Genomic DNA, 27866 nt, shown 5'->3' with positions numbered 1-27866 from the left:
ACCTTATACTGCAAAAGCAGCTCATAGCCTTATTCATCTGCACTAAGTACCAAACAGGCAGTTACAGCCCAACACAGTGCATTTCACACTCATGTGTCTACAAAAAAAAAAAAAAGGCAAGATTAACTAAAAATGCATTCACAGTTAAAATGTTAACAATATAAACTTATAGACCTCATGGCGTCTAGTTTATTCACAGTCAAATAAACACAATGCAAACAGTCAACAAAACAAGGAAACCAAGGATCATACCCAAACATCATGGCTCATACAATATTCCTGTTTACTACATTCAGTTTCTTCCTTTACATCAAGATGACTGTGTGATGTAGGAACCAGGTATCTAGACATACGCATGCATGCACACACAAACACACAAAGCCATCAATTACAGACCCTTGCATGACTACACATGTCAGATATTTGCTTGAGAACAAGCAAATGAATACATTCATAAATAATGGGCCAGAAATTACCTCAGCTCATTTCTGTCAAAACCATACAGTAGAATCCATTGCAAGCTCCCTCTGCCCTCTTAGCTTCTTGGTTCAAATCAGAGACAAAGATTCAAAAATCAGAAAAAAAAATGTAAATATTTCTTTTATGCACTTAAAAGTTGCTAGAATTTTAAAAAATTGCCTTAGCAAGCCTTTTTTGAAGAATGCAAACTCCGACACTCATGCTTGTCATTATCACAAAGCAAAAAATAATGAAGTACCACTGCACAAATCCCCCACATTCTGGAAGGAGTTGCTCTGTAGTAGCTGACTGGATGCTGAAGAGAGCTGCTCACAGAGCAGCGGATCAGACTGGAAGCTACAGGCAGATGGGAAAGGCTACTCACACAGCAGTGGATTAGATCAGGCGGACTACATGGGTGGTGACTGAGCAGCAGACTGGGTAATTGTGAATTTTTTTTTTCTAACTTTTTAAGGTCAGGCTGTCACCTCATCCACCTCAAGCCAGCACTAGGCCCTAGGCAGCTAACTAGGTTGCCTCGTGCTGGATCTGGCCCTGAACACATATATTCATGCCTATGGTCAAACCTCATGTCTGCTGCTCAAAGGGGAGATTACAGATTTTTTTTTTTAATGTAGACTTAACTACGTAATATAGATAGCACTTCTGGGAAACCCTGCAAAAAAAGAGCAGTGATTACTTGTGTAGAAATGACAATGACCCGGAAAATGTGCACCAGAATACATATGGATAAACCTAAAACAACTATTAAATGAAGTATCATAAAGTGAAAAATTTGTTACCTGAACTACGTATTCAATAGTGGAAAACTGTGGTAGAAGTTCTGCAGGTTGGTTCATCTCAGAAATACCAGAGTAAGTAGGTGGAAACTAAAACAACAAGATTAAAAAATGCAGATTAAAAATTACAATTAGTTGCCATTTTCTAATTACAACTGTAAGATTAATTTTAGTTAAAACATTCTTACCTGGTTTCTCTGATAACAAAAGTTGCAGGCCCAGAGTTTTGCTCTATAATCAACTTGGCTGAAAAGCAAATAAAAAACTCTGTATCACTGTTGTGGCTACTTAAATGTCAAGAATATATCTATGATAATATTGTCATCTAACTTTTAAAGGAATTCTATATAAAAATCTTATAAAAATAACATGAAGGCACAACACAAGAATAAAAACATTAAACCCCAATGTCCTCAATAAAACTATAATGTTACATCTTAATTGCAAGATGCAGTTATGTCTGAAAAGCTACTTCAATGACATACATCTCTAAGAGGTTCACTACACAGTGGCAGCCCGTGCTATTGGACTGCTGGACTGCAGCCCCCTCAGCTGTAAATAAAGAAAATAAAAGAAAAATAAAAGATAAAAAAAAAATTTTAAATTTGCGCATGCGTACTAGTCCGGACTGCTGCTGAGACAGTCTGGAGCATTCGCAGACTGTTTCAGCAGCAGTTCGGACTGGGAAACATGTAAGAGCAGAGCTCCCAGACGTCTATGTAGTTTTAACTGCATAGACTGTTGCTGGAAATGGATCGGACTCAGACTGTAACGTCGGCAGGCTGGAGTCTCGTCGGGGATCTCGCGTGGTGGATGTGCTCCAGGAGTCTAGTCAGGGATCTCGCGTGGTGGATGTGCTCGGACCTAATGCGCCAGCTATGGATTTAATGGAACAAAGGGATGGGGTCTACATCGCGGACAGCTATGGAAAGAAGGGATGGGATCTACACTGCGCTATGGAATGGAAGGTAAGGGGGACAGCTATGGAACAAAGTGTGTGTGTGTGTGTGTGTGTGTGTGTGTGTGTGTGTGTGTGTGTGTGTGTGTGTGTGTGTGTGTGTGTGTGTAAATGCCCCAGTTGCTATATACTGGTGGCTAGAACAAACTCATGGTGGTGTGGTAGGGAATACCTCAGGCTTGAACCCAGTACCTTGTATGCAGGTGTTAAGGACTTGAATTCCCTACCCACCACCATTTGTAAAAAAATTGTAGATTTTTGCCTCATATTTGATCTGATCTGTTCCTCATAATATCTGTGGTTTCTAAATTTTGCAATGATTGATATTTGATGGTGCAGTGGTAGCATTGTTGCCTCACAGCTGCAGGTTCTCAGGTTTGATTCTTGGCTGGGGTGCCTTCTGTGTGGGGTCTGCATCTTCTCCCTATGTTTGTGTGGGTTTGCTTTTGTGTCCTCCCATGTTACAAAGACATATCTGCTTTATTTCTTCCTGGGCCTCTGCTGAAAATTGTTTTTTTGTTCCAAGTCAGACTGTCCTGATTAACAAATGTTAAATAAAATTGACAGGCATTTGAATTTCAGACTTCAGGTTTCTGAATGTTTAATTCCTTACATATTTGATGGTGCAGTGGTAGCATTGTTGCCTCACAGCTATAGGTTTTTTTGGTTTGATTCTTGGCTGGGATGCCTTCTGTGTGGAGTCTGCATCTCATCCCTGTGTTTGTGTGGATTTGCTCTGGTGTCCTGCCATTTTACAAAGACATGTGTCTGCAGTATTTCTCCCTGGGCCTCTGCTGAAAATTGTTTTTGTTCCATCAGAAGTAAAATTGACAGGCATTTGAATTTCAGACTTCATATTCTCCAGAAAATACATAGTAACACAACCTTTTATTCTAGCAATTTTCTAAGTTTATAAGATGAATATTTGAAATTTGTCCTTATTTTTGGGACTGTATTACCCCATTATTGGCTTTGTCCAGGTTTTTTGTGCTATGGTTGACAGCTATGGCAAGAACTGAATTCACTGAATATGTTTGAGGGCTGTATTCCCTCATTACTGGGTTTGTCCAGGTGTTTTGTGCTAAGAGGTTGACAGCTATGGTGAGAACTGAATTCATTAAATGATAGCCATTTAAGTTTCAGTCTTCCTCTCTTTCACAAAGCAGCTGATTTGGCGTAGTGGTATGTTGCTCTGACTGTTTTGCACAGAGACATTGGTAGTAAAATGTATGGTGGTAACAGCATTTTTCTTTCACAAAGCAGCTGATTTGGCATAGTGGTATGTTGCTCTGACTCTTTTGCACAGGGACCTTGGCAGTAAAATTTATGGTGGTAACACAGCATTTTATTCTAGCAACTTTCCAAGATTATACAAGCAATGTTTAACGTATCCCTGGTTTTTGGGCTTTTGACCCCCCCCCCCCCCAATAAATTTGGCTTTTTCCAGATTTCTTGTGCTGCGAAGTTGAGATGCAGTTGAGTATTGAGTAGATTTTACGAGGAGCTGAGAGCTGCAGGGGAAGAGAAGTTTAGTGTTGCTTATGCTAAGTCAGCTTGCATTGTTAATAGCACAACAGGTTGTGTACTTGCTTTTGATGCAGAAGGTTGTTGGTTCTACTCCCACAAGGATGAATGCTGCCGTACTGAAAAAGTTAAGATACTAACTATGAGCCTGTTATCAGTTTGCTATCCATTTCCTATTGCAATACTACTAGCTTATCATTTTTAATGTAATATAGGCAATTTATTCCTTAGGGGCATCAGACACTTTATTTTTCGATGAAACCATGACATATAAAGGTGTTTGCTAGCAGCAACCTCTTCATTAGTTACAGATTTATTTAATGTGGAATTATTTAGATGACTTTTTTACTTCTTCAGAGATTGTGCATATTTACTGATAATGGTGGACTGTAGAATTGTACACCACGACTAGTTGACTCAGCCAAATAATCCACAAAGCAAAACTTTTATTCGATGCTAAACAAAACTTTTAAAACACAGTGAATCAAGCGTTTTCGCCTGACAAATGTCAGGCTTTATCAAGATACTTTCTTGAAGGATGTGTGCAAGTTTAAATAGTTTCGTAAATTTCAATTAAGTGATTAATTACACTGGAGAGTATGAATGTCTCTCCAAACACCATCATATTGGGTGACTTCAACTACCCAAACATAGACTGGGAACATTACTCAAGCCCCAACACCCTAGCCCAAAGGTTCCTTGAGTTCATAAACTCAAATGCTATGGAACAACTAGTCACCATTCCCACAAGAGGAGAAAATATACTAGACCTGATCATCACAAACATGGGGACAAAATGCTCCACACCGGAAGTATATCCCTCATTGGTGAGATCAGACCATAAATTAATCTCACTGGAGATCCACATCCCCCCACCCCAGCAAAAGACCACAGTGAAGAACTTCTCAAAAGCAAACTTCACACTTCTTAAGACTGGAGTGGTTTCCTTCAAGGCCCCCGAGCCAGTGGAAACCACAACCTACACTGCTGAAACCCTTACAAATGCCTTCTACGAGCACCTCCAGGAATGTATGGATCAAGCAATCCCTAATAAAATCAAGACCCTTTCCACCAAAGGCAGGCGCCCGGTCTGGTGGACCCCAGCCATAAACAAACTCTACAACAAGAGGAGAAAGCTACTACATGACAGAGCAAAATCCCTAAAAGGGAAGGCATCTCTGATCAATACTAGCAAAAAACTACGATCACTCATAAAATCATCCAAGGCCAACTTTGAGAGAAAAATCGCTAATGACACAAAAGACAATCATAAAGCCTTCTTTAGCTATGTTAGAAACCTGGGTGGAAACTCCCAGATATGCTCAGAATTAGTCCAATATGATAAAAATCACTGAACCCACAGACATTGCCAACATACTGGCAGACAGGTTCAGTGCAAATTCTCCTCCCTCCCCCAAAAGGAGAAATATCTATCCCACCAGAGTCTAGCCTCCCAAACATCTCAGATGCCCAGGTGAGAGCTGCTCTCTCTAAAGCAAAAACACAGCATCAATGGGACCGGACGGTGTCCCCGGCTGTGTGCTACACTAACTCAATGAGGAACTAAACCCACACATAAGGCTGCTGTTTAATCTTAGCCTTACTACAGGATACTGCACTCCAAAGAATGGCGATGGCAACTGTGGTCCCACTCCACAAAGGCGGTGCTTCGGACCCTGAAATTACCCCCATAAGCTTGACGAGCCTTGTCTGCAAAGCTATGGAGAGGATCATAATGGAACTCATAAATAAAGACATTGGGGACCTACAGACACTGGATCCTACCCAATTTGGCTTTATCAAGGGCAGATCCTGCCTCTTGAACTTGGTCGACTTTTTCAAACAGTCACTAAGGCCATTGATGAGGGTAAGGCAGTTCACACAGCCTACCTTGACCTAGCAAAAGAGTTCACACAATACCCCACTCGGGCATCATAGAAAAGCTCACCAGCTTAGATGTAAACCCATATGTCACAAGATGGGTTGCAAACTGGCTCAAGGACAGAACACACAGGGTTAGAGTTGCTGGTGCCATGTCAGACTCTAAGCCGGTCAGGCCCGGTGTCCCACAGGGCTCAGTCCTGGGCCCCTCTTGTTCGGCATTTATTTTTCTGAAGTGCAGGCAAACATAGGGGGATTGTGGCTGACAAAATTTGCAGATGACTGCAAACTGGGCACCATAATTGACACTCCATCAGACACAGACATCCTCCAGAGAGGTCTCATAGAAATGGATAACTGGTGCCAGAGCCATGGCCTTAAGCTAAATGCCAAAAAATGTATAGTCATACCCTTTGGGAAAAACAAGGTAACCCCTAATTATCACACAGGTGGTAATCCATTAAACACGGAAGAAGTTATCAGGGACCTGGGGACCCAAGTTGACAGTAACCTCTCTTTTGACACTCACATTGCCAAAGTGGTTAGGAAGACCTTCTACATTGCCCACCTGATCATGAAGGGATTCACATCCAGATCAGGAGAGGTCATTGTACCCTGTACTCTTCACTTATCAGACCAATGATTGAGTACAACGCCCCATTGAATGTACCTTACCCGACACCTGCAGCAGTTGGAAAGACCCCAAAAGTTCCTCACCAAAAGGATAAAGGCTCAAACACATGTCATAATGATGCCCGACTGAAGAAACTCCAGCTCTACTCACTCGCATACCGCCTGCTCAGTGGTGATCTGTCCCTCACATACAAGGCCATGTCCAACCCGTAATTAATGGACATGCTCCACCTCAAAAATCCAAATCCACCAGAGCCACGAGAGCAAGAGACTTAAACCTCAACACGGATATAAATAGGACGTGCTGGAGGGACAGATTCATCACCCAGAGACTCCCTACACTATGGAACAGAATCCCAGTCCATGTGAGGCAGAGCACCTCACTGACTCTGTTCAAGAGAAATCTTGACGAGTGGATGGGAGATCGTAGGTTTACCCCGGGAATCATCTCTGTATCACTGCTGGACAGAGGCACAGCAAACTAATGGGTATAGTATTCTCATCCTAAGGGGTGGTGAAAGCCACACACACTCTGGCTAGGCTTATAAATGCCCTAGGGCAGATAGCCTAGTATGAACCTATGAACCTATAATTGACATTTAAAGTGCACAGTGCATTAAATACTAAATGAAATGTTTTAAAATACATTATCTTGAGCTGTTGTATTTAAAATAATTAAAATTGCTTGAAAACTGTTTAAAACTGTTTAAAATTAAACTGGCCAACTATTCCATGTATGCGCCACTGTATTAATAGATACTGCACATAAAAATACGAGCCCTCACAATATGTTTATATATAAAAAACTTTTCATTAATGAAAATCACAAACTATTCTACATCTAACCAAATCAACATCTTCAATAAACTTTACTTTATGAAATACATTGTTCGTGAAAGTAGTGAAATAGTGAATAAATAAATAAATATATAAATAATAATACCACCATTAATAGTTGAATAAATATTAATATTAAAATACTTTAAGCTGTAAACCTAAAAGTTGCTAAAGTGCTCTTAAAAATACTTATTTGATAAAATGTTAGATGAAGTAAACAAACAAAGAAAAGATAAATATGCCCCTATATTGGGTAAGGGATTGGATTATCCCACGAATTTGAACAATAGGGAATACCAGGAAACGCACAACACTTTAGTTCACACTTTCAACAATGATTTTAGTAAGTTTAAAAATGTAGTTCTAAAGTATTGGCCAATTTTAAAATCTAATGATGACACCAGGAAAGTACAGTTTTGTACCTACCATAAATGTAGATGTTCGAGAGGAATGCATCTGCAGTCTTTACAAATGGGTTGTCCTGTCGTCAGGCAGCCCTTCGGATTCCAAAGTCTGGGTCTGGCCGCTGGTGTCGCACTCCACCCGGCGTCATTGCAGTTCTTGGTATAAAGGCATCAGCCGCCATTTTCCTCAGTGTTTCTTGCCCCAGATGCCAGGTGCCCTCTTGGATGGCTAAATTTGGATAAATGCCAAAGTTTCCAAATAGTAGAGAGCAAACACACAAAATAAACATGTATGTACATATATACAAATATACCATAATAGATCCCCCCCAAGCTAGCTGAATATTGGTAAGTACCCTAGGAGTACCTCAGAGGGGAAGGAGGGTGGGTAATCCTGACTGCAGATGCATTCCTCTCGGACATCTACATTTATGGTAGGTACAAAACTGTACTATGTCCTTCAAGGATGCATCTGCAGTCTTTACAAATGGGTAGAATACCATAGCTAAACTAGGGGAGGAGGAAATGAGAATAGATTATGGTGTAGTTAGGATCCCTTGCAAAACAGCAGTGGCAAAACCAGCACGGGATCTAGAGTATAGAGGTAGGTTGTAATGCTTGGCAAATGTATGCACGGAGGTCCAAGTAGCAGCCTCTATAATGTCCTTGGTAGCCACGAAAGTTGTGGTAGTGGCTGTAGCCCTTGTGGAGTGAGGCCTGATGTTCTCTGGAGTTTTCTTTCCATGGTAGGAGTAACAAAATCTAATGCAATTTCCTATCCATTTGGAGATTGTCTGTTTAGAAATTGGATTTCCTTCTTTTCCTGTTGCATATGCTACCAGAAGCTGGTCAGTTTTTCTATTGTTTTTTGTCCTGTCCAGGTAGTAGCATAACTGTCTGTGTACATCCAAGGTATGTAAGAGCTTTTCTCCCCTGTTCTGTGGATTGGGGAAGAATGTAGGAAGGTGGATAGCCTGATTTAAAGAGACTCTGGATACCACCTTAGGCATAAATGTAGGATTTGTTCTCATGGACACTCTATCTTGATGGAATATCAGGAAGGGTTGTACTGCCATTAATGCCTGTAGTTCAGAGACCCTTCTTGCTGAAGTTATTGCCAGCAGGAAAGCAGTCTTCCAGGATAAGTATTGCAATTCTGCTGTAGCTGCTGGTTCGAAAGGAGGTAGAGTCAGTTTTTCCAGCACAAAGTTCAAGTCCCATGCTGGCAATGGAGGTTTCCTGGGAGGTTTTACATTTTAATTCCCTCAGAAACTGTCTGAGCAGAGGATGCGAGAAAACAGGAGGATCCAAGCTGTATTCTGCTGAAATAGCTGATGCATGTATTTTGATGGAGGAATAGGACAGGCCTGCATGGAAGAGCTCCGCCAAGTACTCCAGGATGTTGGCTATGTTCACCAGTGTCACATCTTGCCCCTTTGCAGTACTCCAGATGAGATATCTTTTCCATTTTGCTGCATAATTCTTTCTTGTTGAAGGTCTACGAGCCTCCAGGATAATGTCTTTAACCCTTTGCAGAATGTTGTAGTTGTTCTGTGTCAGCAGTAATGGGATCAGGGGCAGTGTCCATATTTGTTCCCAGGACATGCTCCTCAGCAGTGGATACCAATGTTGCCTCGGCCAGTTTGGGGCTATCAGAATGATCCTCGGACGTTCCTCTTTGATCTTGAGAAGCACCTTGTGCATCAAAGGAAGTGGTGGGAATGCGTATGCTGTCAGGCTTTTCCAACTGAAGGATAGGGAGTCCACCTTCCAAGCAAGTGGGTGGTAAGTCCTTGTGCAGAATTTCTTCAACTGGTGATTGAGTGGGGATGCAAACAAGTCTATTTGTGGTAATCCCCATTCTCTTGTGATGGTTTTGAAAATGTCCGGATGCAGCATCCATTCGTGGGCATCTGTTGTAGTTCTGCTTAATATGTCTGCTAGAATGTTTTCCTTCCCTGGTACATAAATTGCCTGTAACTGAATGGTGTAGCTCAGAGCCACATCCCATAGGTTCAGTGCCAGCCGGCATAGAGGGTATGAGTGTGCCTCCCTGTTTGTTGATGTACCACGTAACTGTGGTGTTGTCTGTCCTTATCATCAACTGGCCTTCTTGGAGAAGAGGTCTGAATGCCTGGATTGCCAATTTTACTGCCATCATTTCTTTTAGATTTATGTGCAGATGCAGCTGGTCTTGAGTCCATAGGCCTTGAATGCACTTGCCCATCATGTGTGCCCCCCAACCGAGGTCTGAGGCATCTGTCGTGATGGTTTGTCCTGGTTGACTTTTGCAGAAGGGCAGTCCTGTGTTTGCTTGACAGGCCTGAGCCCACCATAAGAACTCTTGCTTCAGGCATGGGATCATTGGAATTTTGGTTTCTAGGCTGTGCTTGTGCTGAGACCACAAATTCTTTAGGTACCACTGTAGCTTTCTCATATGAAGCCTGGCATGAGGGACCAGTATTATGCAGGATGCCATGAAGCCCAGAGCTTGTAGCACTTTCCTTGCAGTTAGATGGCTCTGCTTTGTTAATGTCAAGAAGTAGAGAGGAAGTTGCTCTTTCTTTTCTGCAGTTAGAAATGCCATTTGTTTTGATGTGTCCAGTTCTGCACCCAGAAAGGTTATTCTTTGGGATGGAATCAGCCTTGACTTTTTTGTATTGACTGTATATCCCAGGGCTTGTAGCAGGTAGATGACTCTTTGTAAGTCTTCTGTTAGTTTGTTTTGTTGTCCGCTTGTATCAGGCAGTCGTCCAGGTAGGGATAGATTTGAATTCTGAAGTCTGCAGTGAGCGATTACTGATGCCAGGCATTTCGTGAACACTCTGGGCAGTAGATAAGCCAAAGAGCAATGCTGAGAATTGATAATGCTCTGATCCTGCAAGAAATCTGAGGTATCTTCTGCAAATTGGTCTTATGGGGACGTGCAGGTATGCCTCCTTGAGATCTAGAGTTACCAGCCAAGACTCCTTGCCCAGCATGGGAAGAAGCTGCTGTAGAGTCAGCATTTTGAATTTTGGAACAATGAGGAATGTGTTTAAAGCGGACAGGTCTAGAATAGGCCTCCATTTGTTTTCTTTTCTTGGTACCAGGAAGAGCCTGGAGTAAAATCCCTTCCCTTGCTCCATAAATGGTACCTTTTCCACAGCTCGCATTCTTGATAATTGAGATATTTGTTTTAGAGCTTCTGTCCTTTGTGAAGGTGGTAGGTTTGGCATTCCTCTCTTTCTTGGTAGTGTATGGAAATGGAACCTGTAACCCTTGTTTATAGTCTGCAAAATCCATTTTTCTCTTGTAATGCAGTGCCAGTTTCTTGAAAATAATGTCGGTTTTCCGCCTAAGGGTGCTTCTAGCTGTTCCCTGGTAGGCGGTGCCACCGCCAAGTCACTGTGATTGAGTTGTTGTAGTGGTGGTGGCTGTATCCGTGCCTCGTTGGTTGTTACCCTGCCACTGGCGACCCCTGTAGGCACCCCTGGATTGGTTTCTGCCTCTAGAGTGCCTATTCCTGCCTCTTTGTGTCTTAGAGGAGTCTGGAAAGGACCAATTCTTGGAGGGCCAATTCCTGCTAAACCTTGGAGGTTGAACTTGTAAGAAATCTTTTACTGTTTGCACAGATTTTGCTTTCTCTTCCATCTTTTTTAGTACCTGCTGTGCAGGGGCACCGAAAAAATTGACCTTGTCCATAGGTGCATCCAAAAGCTTAGATTTGACATGGTCTGGTAATGCCTGTTCTTTCAACCATGCATGCCTCCTGATGACTGAGCCAGTCATGGCTGATCTAAAGGAAGCCTCCAGTGCATCATAGCCACATTTCAAAGAATGGTTACTAACCTGCTGTATGTTATGTAACATTTCTTGAACATACTTTTTATCTAAAGATTCTTCAGAGGACAGCTTTTTAGTCAACTGGTCAAGCATAAACTCTTGATATTGAATCATATGGAATTGGCAGTTCAATGCTCTAGCTGACAAAGTAGCAGAGGTGTAAACTTTTTACCCCATCTCTAAGGACCTGGATTCCCTTTCAGAGGGAGGGTTTTAAAAGAAGTAGCTGCTACAGCTTTAGGGCCCTGGGAGATAGTCTCTGGATCTGCAAAAGGGCCTTATATAGGTGGTGATGAGTGTCCGGGACCCTGTAGTACCTATCGGGCTTAGCAGGAGCCGGAGGTAAAGTATCAGGAGCAGTGCAAGCATCATTAAATGCATCATCAACAACAGATAGAACTGGAGGTATAGCTAAAGGCCTATGCTGTGGCAAGTGTAGAAAGGTCCTAAGCCTTTTCTAGAGTCTGAGAAATCTTGGCCCTGCCACTGAAATTGTTCCCTCATAGCATGCAAGGTTTCCCCAAAGGAAAATTCCTCAGGAGGAGAGGCTGAAGGGATGGACTCCTCAGCATCAGAGTCTTCGAAAGGAGAAAAAGAAGCCTCAGGGGATCTGTATGATCTGAGTCATCAGAAGAATCATCCGTGGCTACTGGCTCAGTGGGCTCTGCTCTAGGCCTCTTTTCTGGAGGAGGGAGAGAGAGGCCCTGTCTGGATGAGGCTGGGCTCCACGAATTAAAGAGATGAGATCCTCAGCCAAAGAAAGCATATGGGAGCTGGTGCTGGGCCTGTGAGAGGGGGGCTTGGCAGGCACAGATTTTGATGCTTTGGCTGCTTTAGCCCTGGCAAAGGCCTTAATAGACATAGCTGGAGGAGGCCTAGCAGCTCCACGTGCAGGAGTAGAAATATCTAGGGGAATGGTGTCGGATAAATCCTGTGAAATCGCAACAGAAGGTTGAATTTCAGAAGCCGTTTCTACCAGGATAGAAGAGGCCTAGGTAGAAGGCAAGTTATCGGCTGAAGAAAGAACCGCTTGCTCGGTTTCGGCCGAAACCGAGACACTCGTGGTTTGCTTAACCGCGGTTTCGGTGTCGGTCCTTTTATTTGCGTTTTTTGGTTATTTGCGTAGTCGGAGGATCCGACGGCATAATGTAGGCAAAATCGGAGCCGAAAATCTGTTCAGCAAAGTCCGAACGGCGTCTAAGCGTCCGTCGGTTAAAAGAAGCACAGGCTAGACAAGCTGCTACGTCGTGGTCTGGGCCTAAACAATGTATGCAGTAGGAGTGGAAATCTTTATGAGGTATTTGTTTCCCACAAGATAAACAGTTATTAACTTTCTCTGACATCGGCCGAGGCAAGAAAGAGTCCCCAACGGGGTACTTAGCTTTATAGAAGTCTTCGAAGTAGTATTCGGTAGTAGTAATCTCTGGATCTGACCGACCGGCACTTGCGAACAGCTTCTGCTTCAAGAAAGACTGAGGAAAATGGCGTCGGCTGATGCCTTTATACCCGAAGAACTGCCGCAATGACGTCGGGTGGAGTGCGACACCAGCCGAAGCCAGACCCAGACTTTGGAATCCGGCCGACCGAAGGGCTGCCTGACGACAGGACAACCCATTTGTAAAGACTGCAGATGCATCCTTGAAGGACATCTACACTGATGCACAACCCAAATTCGTTAATGCAAGAAACATTAATTTAAAGGGTTTATTTGAAAGGCAAGAGACTATGAATTCTATTTCTCATGAACTCAAAGTAGGTACTTACAAATGTGGGGCCTGCAAACAATGCCCATACATTTTTAACAATGGCAATTATTACATTGCAGCTAGAAATTTTAAAATAAAGCCAACTAAGTACTATAATTGTGGCACAAAGGGCTTAGTATACTTAGGGATTTGCACAGGTTGTTCTAGTTTTTACGGAAGACGGAAAGAACGCCCCATAAAAGGATATACGAACATTTATATGAAATTAATAGAAAAAAGGAATCTAATGCTTGTTTCAAACATTCCTTAGTATGCCCAAGTATGTCCCTTAAGTTCTTGGTACTGGAGCAGGTTATGCGGAACCCCAGAGGTGGGGAATGGGAAGCATCACTTGAATATAGAGAATTATTATGGCAGATCAAGTTGAATGCGGCCAAACCCCCAGGTATGAATGACACTATCAGTATTAGAAGTGTTTTAAAGATCAGACGGGCGAGGCTGTAATAACATCAAATAAAAGATAATAGTATAGAATACACTTAAGCAGTGTAGTGAGAGCATTGCCAACAGGTACCTAAATTCTGACTTTTAACCTATTTTTAGCCATTTCTGGTTAATTTTTAGTGATTTTTAAAGATGATTACGGATTATCTATGCATATGACAAGGAGTCACACAAAAATTAAAAATGAGTTGATTAAGTTTTATGACTAATGGTTGCATTTTAAGAGCACTTTAGCAACTTTTAGGTTTACAGCTTAAAGTATTTTAATATTAATATTTATTCAACTATTAACGGTGGTATTATTATTTATATATTTATTTATTTATTCACTATTTCACTACTTTCACGAACAATGTATTTCATAAAGTTTATTGAAGATGTTGATTTGGTTAGATGTACAATAGTTTGTGATTTTCATTAATGAAAAGTTTTTTATATATAAACATATTGTGAAGGTTCGTATTTTTATGCGCAGTATCTATTAATACAGTGGCGCATACATGGAATAGTTGGCCAGTTTAATTTCAAACAGTTTTAAACAGTTTTCAAGCAATTTTAATTATTTTAAATACAACAGCTCAAGATAATGTATTTTAAAACATTTCATTTAGTATTTAATGCACTGTGCACTTTAAATGTCAATTAATGAATCAATTTTATGAAATTAATCACTTAATTGAAATTTACGACACTATTTAAACTTGCACACATCCTTCAAGAAAGTATCTTGATAAAGCCTGACATTTGTCAGGCGAAAGCGCTTGAGTCACTGTGTTTTAAAAGTTTTGTTTAGCATCGAATAAAAGTTTTGCTTTGTGGATTATTTGGCTGAGTCAACTAGTCGTGGTGTACAGTATTTTTGGATTTTTTGGATTCACTTTGTCTTTTTTGGGACTGTAGAATTGTGCATATTTACTGATAATGGTGGACTGTAGAATTATGCATATTTACTGATAATGGTGGACTGTAGAAGTTTGAGTAGACGTTTATGATGGAAATGTTCTGAACTGGGCAGTTTTGTCATTATGGGTGCGTGCATTTTGGTTCATTGTTTACTGGAAAGATGTTCTGGATTGGGCAGTTCTGCCACTGGTAAAATGTATTTTCTTTGAATGTGGGTTTCAATGCTGTTTCAATGAATGTGAGTTTCAAGGGCAGAGAAGTTTTAATGCTAAGTTTGTTTAGCAGATGTCTTAGTGTTTGTGCTGTAAAATGCAAAATAAAACTTTCAAATGAAGTCCAAATCATCATAGAAGTAAATCAGTATGCACATTAGTGTTTATGGTAAATGGAGTGAAATAGCCAAGTAATGGATCATTGGAATGGCTGCAGGGGGGGGCTCCATTCGACCATGATTTTGTGAGGGGGAAGGGCGGCAAACTTAAAGACAGCCCCAGCTGAACTATACCTCCCAACTGTCCAGATTTTCAAAGAATGAATAGATTTTTGCTTCTTATTTTTGTTTTTTTCATCATAAAATTTGTGGTTTTCTGGCAAATCATTTAGGAATTACGTCACTAAATAATGACACACTAAGTTTCAGACTTCATAACCTTCAGAAAAATGCATGGTAAAGTAAGACCTGTTGTTCTATCAACTGTCTCAGTTTATACAAGAGCAATTTTTAGTACTGTTTATATGTTCCTCCAATATATTTGGCCTTGTCCAGATTTATTGCATTAACAGGTTGAGAGGTACATGCAAATAAATTGCTTTATAGAATTAGGCATAGCCGAACCTCTCAACTGTCCCTGATTTTGGCTCAAAATGTTGTTCTTCCCCCTAATAATCCCTCCGCAAAAAAAAAAAATTTGGAAGAAAACATGGAGGGTTTACAATTAAGAAATAACTGTAATAATCAGAGTTATAGATTACTTTTATTTCAGAAATGCATGTAGATTCTTTTATTTTGTCAGCTGCTCAAGTTAGCAGTACTAATATTAGTGTCCCTTCTTTGACAGGTTCCCAGCTGTATTGTGTGGCTATTTTATATTTTTACATCACATTTTTCATCCATTTTTCATAAAATTGTGTTTTTTTTTGGCAAATTAGTGACAAATCATTAAAGACTGAAGTTAGAAAATAATGACAGACATTTGAGTTTCAGATTTCATACCATTCAGAAATTTCATACTAATGCAAAACCTATTATATTATCTTTCTAAGTTTATAAGAGCAATATTTAAAATTTGTCCTTATTTTTGGGCCTTTGTCCCACTTCTTTGTATGGCTTTGTCCAGATTTCTTGCTCTGAGGTTGAGAGGTATGACAAATGTGTCAGGGCCATCACAGTCAGCCAGAGACATTTCAAATTGTGACATACTTGTTGCACCCCACTCCCCCATGTAGTGACTCTGGATGTGTTGAAGCAAGGCAAGGAGTAGTTATGCAGTGTAAATGTGCAGAGTACCCCCCCCCATCCAAGGTAGACACAAGTACAAGAGTGGCTTTTTATCTGTCCTTGATTTTTGCAGAATGGTCTGGTTTCTGTCATATCTTTTGTACTGTTGATTTATGCTTATTACTCAAAAGTGCCTGTTGCTCTGTGTTTTAAGTAGCAATGCTTTAATGACCATCAGGTAAGCTTGGCTGAGATCGTAAGATGCAAGTAAGCTTTAATAAGCATACTGTTAAAGAATTGCCAACAGTGAAAGCCTTTCTGTTGTTGCCATGTAGAGAATACTTAACTAGATAATGTAGAAGTCCTGGATATTGAAATGCATATGACAGTATTTGTAATAAAGGACAGATTACATTATTTTAAGAAGCTCATTACACTTGGAGACTTCCAGTCATCTCTGCAGGCTTTACCCGTAAACTAAACAGAATGCCAATCGTGTGGTCCATAACCTGTACAGTAATCCTTTTAAGCAATGTATCTTGAGCTTATTTCTTGTTTGCTTTTCATTTTTTATCATGTTTTCTCCATGAAACAAGTAGATAGTTGTCAGGCAGCAGGTCTTTTTTTGGATAAGAAACATTTTTACAAGTGGGGGCATCAGAGATTTCTACTTTCAGCATGTTACTTGGTACTTTAATAAAGCTGAATATAAATTATAATTAGAACTGCAGTGCAAGAAGTGGTTTGAGTTGAGTGCTGCTTGTTTTTCTTATACTTGATTTTGACTGGCATTCCATTAATGTATTTAAAAAGTTATTTATTTTTTCATGCCTCACAACCTTTTGTTTCCATCTAGATATTAAGTAAGCTGTCATGCAGCCAATGCACTGAAATATTTTTATTCTTCTACACTTCATTTTGTCTTGATTGGACTCTCATACTGATGGTTTGGCACCCAGGGCAGTGTATTTAGTTTGTTTTTGTGGTTTTGAGCATAGCTCCTCCCCTTTCTGGTTGGCCACACCCCTTTCCATTGACCCCACCCATTCAGCTGTCTCCTGCAGCCCCCTTTGATTTGAAGTCACCAGCCGCCACTGTCACTACAGTCAAGCAAATGAGCAATAACATACTACTGTTCATGCATTTGCTGGTGATTAAATCAACACCTTGAGACTTTTTATGTTATATCAAGCATAGCAGAGAATACTACAGCATAAAGGGGTTAACTAACTCCTCCGGACAAGCAGCATGGAGTGGGCTGCTGTGGTTATATTGTCACAAAGTGCATTTTTTTATTCTATTAAGACACATTTGGGTTCACTTCCAAAAAACCTGCTCTTACCCTGATGTCTACACTGACAGGAAGTGTTCTGGAATCTGCCTCCGTGTGCAAGCCTATTTATATATAGGCCTTACACCGAACTAAGTCACTTAGACAGCATGCCTTTTGGAATCAGGGCAAACAAACTAACCGCAACTATTTTTGAATTTTATTTATTTATTTTATTTTATTTTACATTTTACATTTGTTAACCGGGCTAGTCCAACTGGATACGTGTCCATTTTCAGTAGAGGCCCGGGGAGATAAGCTCCACATTAAGTAAATAATACAGATCGGCATAAAAGAAAAAAAGAAGAATTTTCAAATAAGAACTTAATATTGAGAGAAGTGAGTACAGAGTTTATGACAGGAGTACAGTACTATAGAGAAAGAGAGTACAGAGTTTAGCACAGCAGTACAGTACTATTGATACAAAGTCTAACACAGAAATACAGTCTTATTTACATAGTAAAGGGTTGAGTACAGGGTTTAATACAGCAATATAGTACTATTTACATGGTAAAGGGTATGATATTCAACATACTGCATGTTAGGAATGAAGGCACAGATTTAAAAAGTGAATTCAGGTAGTGTTAAAGTATAACTTAATGCACAAGAGAGTTTGTATATATGCATTTAAAACAGAATGTTATACTCATAGTAAAAAAATAGTTAGTCTGTATACAGATGGTAGAGTTTTGCTAATAGCCGAATGAGTATACAAAGATCAAATACAGTGATATTTCCCTGGGCTTAGGAAAGTAAAAATGGGGGGTTAAGTGAAAGATTACTCATTCCACACTATGGGTTTTGGGTGCAAGGTATACAGTGATGTTGTACTGGGGAGTATTAGTCAGGGTTAGTACAAGGGCATAGCCATTGTGTTTTTAGGAAGAATTTTAATTGCTTTTTGAAGAGTGGTAATCGTGACTGAGATGCAAGTATGCTGGGAAGCCTATTCCAAGTCTTCCCCACAGAGTTTGAGAAAAGAGAATCACCTGCTCTGTTGTGGGATTTCTGGATGGTGACCAGTAGTTTATTTGCTGAGCGAAGAGTAGCAAGATTACAGTAGGGAGAGATGAGGCTACTGAGAATAGCAGTATTCCTAGGATGGTGCAGAATCTTATGCGTAATGGTGAGTTGTTGAAACTCTAGCTTATTTTGCATTTCTAGCCATCCTAGCTGTTTGAGATTTTGACAATGGTGAGTTCTAAATGGGGAGCCAGTAGCAAATCTGGCAATATTGTTATAGGAAGTGGTTAGCTTATTAAGGTTACTTTTGGAAAGATTAGTATAAATGGGGGAGGCATAAGCTGGGACACTGGATCTGAACTGCCTACACACAGTAAGGCCTTATTAAGTTTACTAGAAAATGGAAATCAAAATGTAAACCAACTATATCTGAAGTATTGAATATTGTGAAAAAAATAAAAGAACTAAGGATATATGAAGTACGGAATATTGTAAAAACGATAAAAGAACTGGAAGTATGTTTCTTTAGCAGAGGGAAGTAGTAAATTGCATAGAAATGGAATTTGTGGGAACAATACATGCAGAATGATGTTCAGGAGGAGGAGTGTAGTTTATGAGAAGGCAGGAACTGAGCAATGTATGTAATGTTTTTTTTTCCTTTATAATAACTGTCATTCAGTCCAACATACAAGTGATGTATAATGAATGCAAATGAAAAAAAAAAATTGTTTTCTTTTCTGTTAATATGTGTGCATATGTCTTAAGTGCTAATTTAATAAAGATGTTTAAAAAACACGCAGTGTGTTATTTCTCGTACAAATACACAATAAACAGTGGAACAGGCACAGGTTTCAAAGAAAAATGAAGGTTTTATAAGAATAAAAAAATGTGATCTTGCTTTATCAGTCAAATTTTAGATTTGTATTTCAGTATGTTTAAACACATCTAGTTTATAGATTAGTTCACCACTAAAGACAAAAGAAGATTCAAGTTAAAAAGTCTTATTTTTTAGCCTACAAGTATACTTTATATTTATACTTTATCTGGTTTAATACTGTGGGAACAATTTAATTTTCAACTAGAAAAATAAAAATCCAAGTAACTCAAGTGCTATCAGAAAGTAGACGTGAAATACTTTAAAAAAAGAAAAAAAAGTGATGCCACTTCACAAAGGGGATCCTTGAATAATCACAACAACTATCCAGCTCTGGACACAGAGTTATTTCTTCCCCATATTCCTAATGAGACATAGAAAATAGTGCAGAGTCAAATGCAAGCCCAGTACCTCTATGAACATCATAATCTCTGATAAATAGCATAGCGTCAGGGAAGGACATATGGCAGAACATGTTCCATTATCTCTATAATTTGTAACTGATAGCACAGCAGCTGAAATGATGGAATTATATTGGCATTTTGGCACTCCAGTCTTTAGTTTGTCTCACAGACATGAGATACTTCTTCACAGCTTCCAACACTTCAGTGTCAATGCACACAGTGATGCCTGAATCAGCTTAGACTGATGCACATAATAAGTAAAAGGCATATACTCTTAGCTCATCTCCATCAAACTATGAGTGATGGTTACCCTCAACACTAAGTCCTAGGCTTTCTTCTGCTCTGTCACAAACACATGGAAACACAGTGGATTCAACAACTTCCAAAAACAGGGATAGCATTCAACATTTATCTAGCTACCCAGTTATTAATAGATGATTAACATGGATTACACCAAGGCTTTCACCAGGCTTGAGAACAATAAAGATTAAACAAGGGCAAAATTTAAAGTATAATGCAAAACTGCTGCAAGACAGCACATTTAATTTTGCAAACAAAGATCACAACTGGTTTTAACACAGAAGTTGTTGATAATGGTCAATCATATCACAGTGCACTGAAAGTCATAAATCCTATTAATCACTTCAATTTCAAAGAGGTCAACTGGGGACACAATAAAATGAAGTATTTAGGAGCATTGACTAAAAGGATTCTGTTATAGCTGCTAAGGATATGTGGGAATACACTAAACAAAAGATAATACAAAAACTGAGAAACTGGAAGCTCTTGTTTTTTGGATACGGATAGCAGGACAAACAGTGAAAATGTTTTAATCCCTTTAGTTTTATATACAGGCCAGGCATATTTTTTTCTTATCAACCAGAGGAGACGGTGTGGACAGTAATTAAAAAAAAAGAAAGAGTTAAAAGGATTTTTATCTGGGAGGGAGAAAAGGCAAGGATCAAGTGGGATAAGCTAATCCTTCGAATAGAACAAGGTGGTTTACGATTACCTGATTTGAAGGGATATTTTAGAACTACACAGTTAAGGCTCATATACGTAACCAAAGCAGAAAGCTATAACTCAAAGTGGAAAGAGATGTTGTTGTTGTCTTTCGGCTTTTCCCTGTTCGGGGTCACCACAGCACGCCCATTTACGCATGTCTTTCGAATGCCCACCCAACCGCGGGGAGGACATGCAGACTCCACAGAGAAGGCACTCCATGCACTCCAGCCGAGAATCGAACGGGAGAACCTCTTGCTGTGAGGCAACAACGATACCGCTGCACCACCGTGGATGAAAGTGGAAAGAGATGATGATGACGAAATAAGCAGAGAGTGGTATTTTGGATGCAGATCGTTAAGGAGATTAACAGCCATACAAAATATTATATTCATAAAGTAGGAGAAAGTATTCTAAGAACTAAGCCAACACGAGAATGGATTAAGAAGATTTTTTTTTTTCAATTGAGATGACTGCAAGTAGGGTACAGAGAATAGGCAAGAGGGGGTTGAAATTTACTGGAGAAAACTGTCAAAGGTATCAAGGTACTGGGAGCAAACAGGGAAAGGTAGTAGAATGGGAAGAGACCAAGCAGACATGTGGACTGCATGCTAGAGTGCCTGCCCTATTAGGGAATGATATCAGCGTATGGGCAAAAAGAAAGGGATACAGAAATCTTAAGTGAAAGACCTGCTCTCATACTGTTTTTAGCTGAATCTAGAACAGAAGCTGCTGTGGGATTTTAATATGGTATATTAAAATACTGTTTGATAAAGGAAAGTTATGTACTCACCATAACGATAGATCCACGTTGTCTTGTATCGTTATGGTGAGTACAAACTTTCATATCCTATCTCATCTTTTTTCATCTGATTAAAAGTGTGGGATTGATTCCCAAGCTACCCAAAGGGTACCTGGGTGTTCTCAAGAAAAGGATTTTCCTGAGAATGGCAAAACCAAAAGATCTGCACGTTCTAGACTGTACAACTAACTTACAGTGAGATACAAATGTACAACTTGCGGACCAAGTTGCTGTTGCACATATGTCACTTACAGGAACTTGTCTAGTAAAGGCTGTAGATGTTGCCATAGCCATTGTAGTGTATACTTTAGGCTTTCACTGTAGAGGCAAACCTAGTGAATCATAGACAAAGGAAATGCAATTAGCTAGCCTTCTCGAAAGAGTAGCTTTAGAAACAGATTGACCCAACTTTTTCTTGGAGAATGATATGAACAATTGGTCTGATTTGCTGAAGGTCTTAGTACAATGAAGGTAAAACCTGAATTGTACTTGCACATCTAATGTGTAAAATATATGTTCCCCTTTATTTGAGAAATTGAGGAAGAAAACTGGTAAATCAATTTGTTGATTTAAATTTGATTTGTAAGCCACTTTTGGAAGAAAGGACAGGTTTGTCCTAAATGACATTCTATGTTTATGAAAGATCAGGAAGGAAGCCTTGCATGAAAGTGCCTGAAGTTCCTATATGTTTGGCAGAGGTGAAGGGCACCAAAAACACAGGGCAGGATTCACGAAGCCTCCGTGTAAGAGTTATAACTCATACACGGAGGCTGCAGTTAAACGGAGTGATGTCAGCATGCTCTGCATATTCATGAGAGCATGCTGAATCACACCTAAGGCTAACACGGTCCGTGTAAGACAGAAGGGGGTGTGTCCGTAGGCCGAGCCCTGTAAGCGGACACGCCCCCAGAAGAGTAAAAGTGCCCAAAGTAAACACCCACGACAGAGTCCATGGAAATGTGAATAAACACAATACAACACATGTCCCCACAGACTACGAACATAAAATGTACAAGTGAACATCTCATAATTTTTTTTTAAATTGTAAAGATGTTTAACCGTGAGTGCGCTCGTTTGTGCGGGCGTGCCCGTAGCGCAGCTACAGTTAGCAGTCAGTGGGAAAGCATATAAGAACTAAATATGCAAAGTGAGCCAAGAAGCAATAGCGTAGCGGTAGAGATGTTGGCTGAAGAGCAGGCATTCATGGTTCGAGCCCCCACAATACCAATTTATATTTTTAGCAAAATAAGCACGAAACAAGTCCCTGACAAATATGTACACATAAAATCACATTTTATGTAAAATATAATGAAATAGCCCATTTATATTGAAGAAATGTGAGGTAACAAAACAATAAAAAATGCCAGATGTGCCCATAGCTGAGCTACAGTTTAACAGGGTGAGTGCATCTGCCCGTAGGTGAGCAGTGGTTTAACTGGTGCAAAATGAGTGCCCGTAGCTGAGCAGTGGTTTAACATGCTAAATCTATGTGCCCCTAACTGAGCTGAGCGTAATATGCGTGCTGATAGCCAAATGAGGCTTAAACCAGCGTACCCCGTTTGCTAACCGATGGGCAACATTGAGCAAGCCGTATCAAAACTGCCTTTACACAGACACACCCCCTCAGCTTGTCTAGACAGTCATAAAAAATAAAAAGTAGTGGCCAGGTTCGAACCCAGAATACTATACACCATAGTCAAGGTACTGAACCACTAAGCCATGGCAGCAGTACCTATAAATGCAATAATAGCTAATATATAGGAATGAATACAAACTGGAGCATGACAATGCAGGTTTACTGAAGTTGATACAATTCCAAAATGGCCAATCACAGATATGTCGGGAAAAACGGACTATATAAGCCCCATAGGTGGGAATACACAGCATAAACGATGAATGACAGGAGTAGGAGAGGGTAGTTGCTTTCGAGCACAGAGGTGGGGCGTTGAGGAGTCCAGGTACATGGTCTGGCTCCTAGTCCACAATCATGAGGCCCAACTCATGCAGGGCCAGGTCCTGTGGGGAGCATATAGGGCTGAGGCGTGGGACCGGTTGGCTCATGATCTCACCAGTGCCACAGGGATTCCAAGGACTAGTGAGCAGGTCCGTCACCACCATGTGGACCTGAAGAGATGCAAGCAGGACCAATTGAACCTTTGGATCCAGGAGGCCCGGTAAATGCCCAACGCCCCACTACTGAGTAAGTTACATTTAATTATGTATGTAAGAAATTAAACTAGCTGATATTATGGAGATGTGTATTCCAATATTACTTCATTTATATTACAGCTGCAGGTGTCCGTTCTGCAAACTGCAGAGCCTATGGCGATAGGCTGGTGCAGTTGCGACACCAGGCAGGTCAGTAATCCACTACCAGTAACTGTAAAGAAATATAAAAGTATGACAGTCAGCAAAAGAGTGCAGTGTAGTCACTAAGTAATAAAATGTGCAAGTAACAGTGTGAAAGTGTTTGAAAGTATTGCTTAATTACAAAAGTGTGTTGCAGCCTGTAAGCCAAACAGAAAAATGAAAATGTCTGACCTAAATTCTGAAATAAAAATGCCCAACCTGTAAGAAAATAGTACACAACCTGCAGCAGGCTGAAAAGTATAGCTGCAGAAGATGATGAAATCACATGTGTGAAATATATCCCTGTTGAAATACTGAAACATGACATAAGTGAGACTGCTGGAAAGGATTGTAATAACTACAAGTAAAACATGTCAATAAAGCCTAGAAGTAAGTACCATCCCGAATAGTAAAATGAAAACAAGTGAGAGAGTGTGAGAAAGTGTCATGAATCCAGCAATGCAGTAGTAATAACCCCTGAATAAAGTATACTACAGTCAGTACAGAATGAAATGCATGTGAGAATCCAAACCAAACAGCGAAATCTGTTCAAAGTGTTGCTGCATCTGGAATGTGTATCCCAAAATCTGGATATGTTGCTCTCAGTCTGCAATATGCAGATAGTATGATTGTCTGATATACCAAACATCCACACTTGTCTATAGCTATATAAAGCAAATGTAGCAGGATGATGTAGCTGAACAAAGCTAGATATGAATGTGTATGAAGAACAATAAAATGTATATTGATGTTGCAGTAACGGTCCTATCACCAAGTTGAAGTAGTTATCATATTGGAAACTGTAGTTAGAACAGTAGTGTGTATATATGTGCAGCTATTAGAAATGTACAGCATAAGTATTGGTATTCGAAGGTGTTAATATTATTTTCTTCACCCCACTCTATAACCACATATAACCCATTCCACGTGAAAATAGTATGTGCAATCACAATTAACACCCCTGGACATTTGTCCTGTTGGGTCATATATATTTGCATGTCCGTTGATGCATCTGCCCTGTTCATACATCCAAACCTGATGGCCTGTTGCCATCAATCAACCCTGCATGTTGTTGGACTGTGTATTGCTGTTCAAATTATGCATGTGTTATGCTCGCTGTTCAATGGTGTGAATATCTGGGTGTTTGGTTAATGGGAATACTAATGCATGCTGTTACAACTAATTGTGAATGGTATTATATGTCACTAACCCAAACTGTCATGACATAATGCAAAACACAGGACGACAGGGAAGGCGGGTTCCATTGGACCCACCTCTCCCATCTCAGCTGACGAGTGCACCTGGCACTAGTGCCCAGTCTGGACCCTCCTCCGGTGGCCCTGTGCCACTTGCAGGTGGAAGCGCTGCAGGGGATGGGGCTCGCCCCCCCTCTGCAAGTGTGGCTGGAGGAGAACCACCACTCACCCTCTGTAGCGTCTGGACTGTGGTGCGTAGGGAGATTTGGGACTCTGTTCTCAAGCCCCTACGCCAGCTTGAGGCATGGGTGGCACAACTTACGGGCATGCCTGTTGCCTGGCCTATACAGCCCCCAGCACAGCCCCGTCCTGGGCAGTGAAGGAACAGTGGCAACTGCCTATGGGTGGGGATATCAGTTCCACTGTTGCCATCTGTGGGCTCATGGGCACTGGATATCCAAACCTCCGTCCCCGTCAATTGTGTAACCCCCCACACACGTGTCATACACCGCCCCTGTATGCGTCTTGTTTGTCTTGTCTGTTTACCTACCCAATCTATCTCCCCAGCTGTACCGACTTCCTTCACCTGACATACCACTCTCACCTGAAAAAAAAAAAAAAAAAAAAAAGGGCACTCTGTTCACACAAAAAAATTACGCCCCATACATAGCTGCCCATTCCGCACACGTCTGCTGGACATGGAAACTATCAATTACAACTGGCTGTACAACAAGTATTATTGTTGTCCTGACACCTCTCTCTGGGGTGGAAGGTTTCAAATGTCACACCAAATTACATACATATGCACAGCTGTTGCTGATGAAGAAATGGGCAGCTATGGGCCTTACCTACATCCCTCCTGCAAATCCCAAGCTTGTTTCCCTACTGTCTTACCCTCTTTGTGACCCCTTTTTCACCACTTTCCTGTCTCCCCATTTTCATTTCTTTCAAAGAAAATAGCGCGGGTGTGCGCCAAAGTAAGCACTGTTAAGCGGTTGCAAGCGGGTGTGCACGTGTGTGCGCGGAGCTAACCGCCAGTGCGCATGCGTAAGCTCCGCGCAAACCAGCGCTAACCCGGTTACAACTGCTTAAAAGTGCCTTAGTCACTTTGATTGACAGGTCCTGTACTCAGTTCAAAAGCAAAATAAAATCCCACTGTCAGTCCCGAACCCAGGACCCTAGTCTGTATGACCTACCACTAAGCCATGACTCTTATACAAGAACATTGTGCTAAAATAAATATAACATGTAATAGTAGGGATGAATGTAAAGGGAATATAGGATGTGTAGTACCCAAAGCATGTCATTTAGAATTACTGTCAAAACTACTGGATTCCCATAATAGTAGTGTGTGAACAGAAACAGCCATGCTTGTTGGTAGCTTGTAGGTAATAATGTCAGTTAATGTACATATATAAATGTATGTATATGTACATATATATATATATATATATATATATATATAAATATATATCTATATATAGTTGTAGGTGTCATTGTGCATACACACTTACTACAGGGAACAGGAGAGAGGAATGGAGAAATGTGAATCTACAACACAGCCTGAATCATGAGAGAGATACTAACCTTTACACTCACAGAACAGTGTCCACAGCATACCAGCATGGTCCCCGCCCTTACAATCTGAAAGGGCAAAACCTATCTCACATACCCTTTTATAGCACTGTCCTGAAATCACAGTGAGAACTGCAATCAGTACACAACTGGCTGTATGCAATTAGCAAATGCTGGCTTACAATTGGTGCAGAGGCCATCACATGGACCTATGCAGATACCTACAAAAGCATCCTGTACTAACACTCCACACATGCAATACATTCATTGCACTGTCTGGAAGCAGACAGAGGGAGAGAGACAAACCGAGACAGAGAGAAAAAAAAAACAAAACAAAAACATGCTACACACTGTGACTCTAAGCTGTCAGCAGTGACAGTAGCAGCAGGAAGCAGAAGCAGTGGTAACGCAACCAGCTGCGACAAACACAGGTAATGCAAAGTAGCAGGTTAATAGTGTGCATACTGTGAACCCTACAAATGTGTCATAGGTCTGTATCTATAGGTATGTCCATGTGATATGTTGTGTGTACGTAGCTCCACCAAAAGGGGATGACTATACATTACATGACAATCAGTGTTAGGCCATGATCCTGGCAGCAGTTGTCTGTGCGTTGCCCTCAGCAATGGCTGTAGTGACTGCTTTGAAAGGTCAGCCAGGTTCAAAAGGCAGGATCAGCCCATCACAAAGGCACACTGGCTGGGAACAAGTGTCTGCAGGTACCCGATATCACTGCATATGCATCCCATACTGCATAATTCCATAGCTTAGCAGACCAGGCCAGTGATGCATATGATGTGGTAGTTCCCAGGGTCAGTCAAGGTGCGTCCTTAGTGGTGTGGGACCACTGTTGCTGTATGCCACTGTCCAGGTACATATCCTGTAGTACGGCCAAGATAAATTATCAGTCTTATATGCGGTTGTATGTCCTCTTGGGGTGCAGGTAGCACACATCCAGGGATACCATGAGGTCACAGTGATGCTGTGTTCTGCTTTGCTGAGGGCGGCCCTCACCTGGACATGTGAGATGATAGGGAGGTTACATACAGCTGTGATAACTATTTCAACTGGTGGGGGAGAAGGAGGGGGGATACGTGCACCGAACCTGTCTGCAAGAATGTTGCCAATATCTGTGTGTTTGGTGAATGTTAAGTATGTGTGTATTAACACAGAGCATATCTGAGGCATTTGGTCCATATGTGTAACATAACTGAAGAAGGTCACACAAAACAGCGCATTAACGTCTCATCAGTATTAAGTACGTTTTCGTCTTTAACAGTATAAAGACTTCATCAGATACACTCCATTTTAATGAATCACATTTATATATACAAACAGTTCAATCATGCACCAATCATCATGTTTCAATTGATTTAAAAACAACCAATAAAACAACTTTATTCCTAAATTTCATGAATAATTCATTCAGTATTACCATATTGTTGCTTCCTTCTACTTGGGTTAAGTGAATGTTATATCTTGCTGCTAATTTTCCATTA

At 40.7% G+C, this 27866-nt stretch overlaps 1 protein-coding gene across 1 annotated transcript in view; it reads right to left on the bottom strand.

Moving 5' to 3' along the window:
- SEC23A (SEC23 homolog A, COPII coat complex component) overlaps positions 1–27866 on the bottom strand; it is a 1400163-nt gene that overhangs the window by 986418 nt on the left and 385879 nt on the right. The window contains exons 3-4 of the mRNA XM_044074240.1: positions 1448–1505; positions 1263–1349 (exon numbers count right to left, since the gene is read on the bottom strand). Coding sequence (XP_043930175.1) covers positions 1263–1349; positions 1448–1505 — 145 coding nt within the window. The remainder of the gene's footprint in view (positions 1–1262; positions 1350–1447; positions 1506–27866) is intronic.

This window comes from Protopterus annectens, chromosome 6.part0 (genome assembly GCF_019279795.1).
Source record: "Protopterus annectens isolate FY-2018-M chromosome 6.part0, PAN1.0, whole genome shotgun sequence".
NCBI classification, from domain to species: Eukaryota; Metazoa; Chordata; order Ceratodontiformes; family Protopteridae; genus Protopterus; species Protopterus annectens.
The sequence above is the reverse complement of the archived record's forward strand: the minus strand, read 5'-3'. Positions and strand labels throughout refer to the sequence as shown.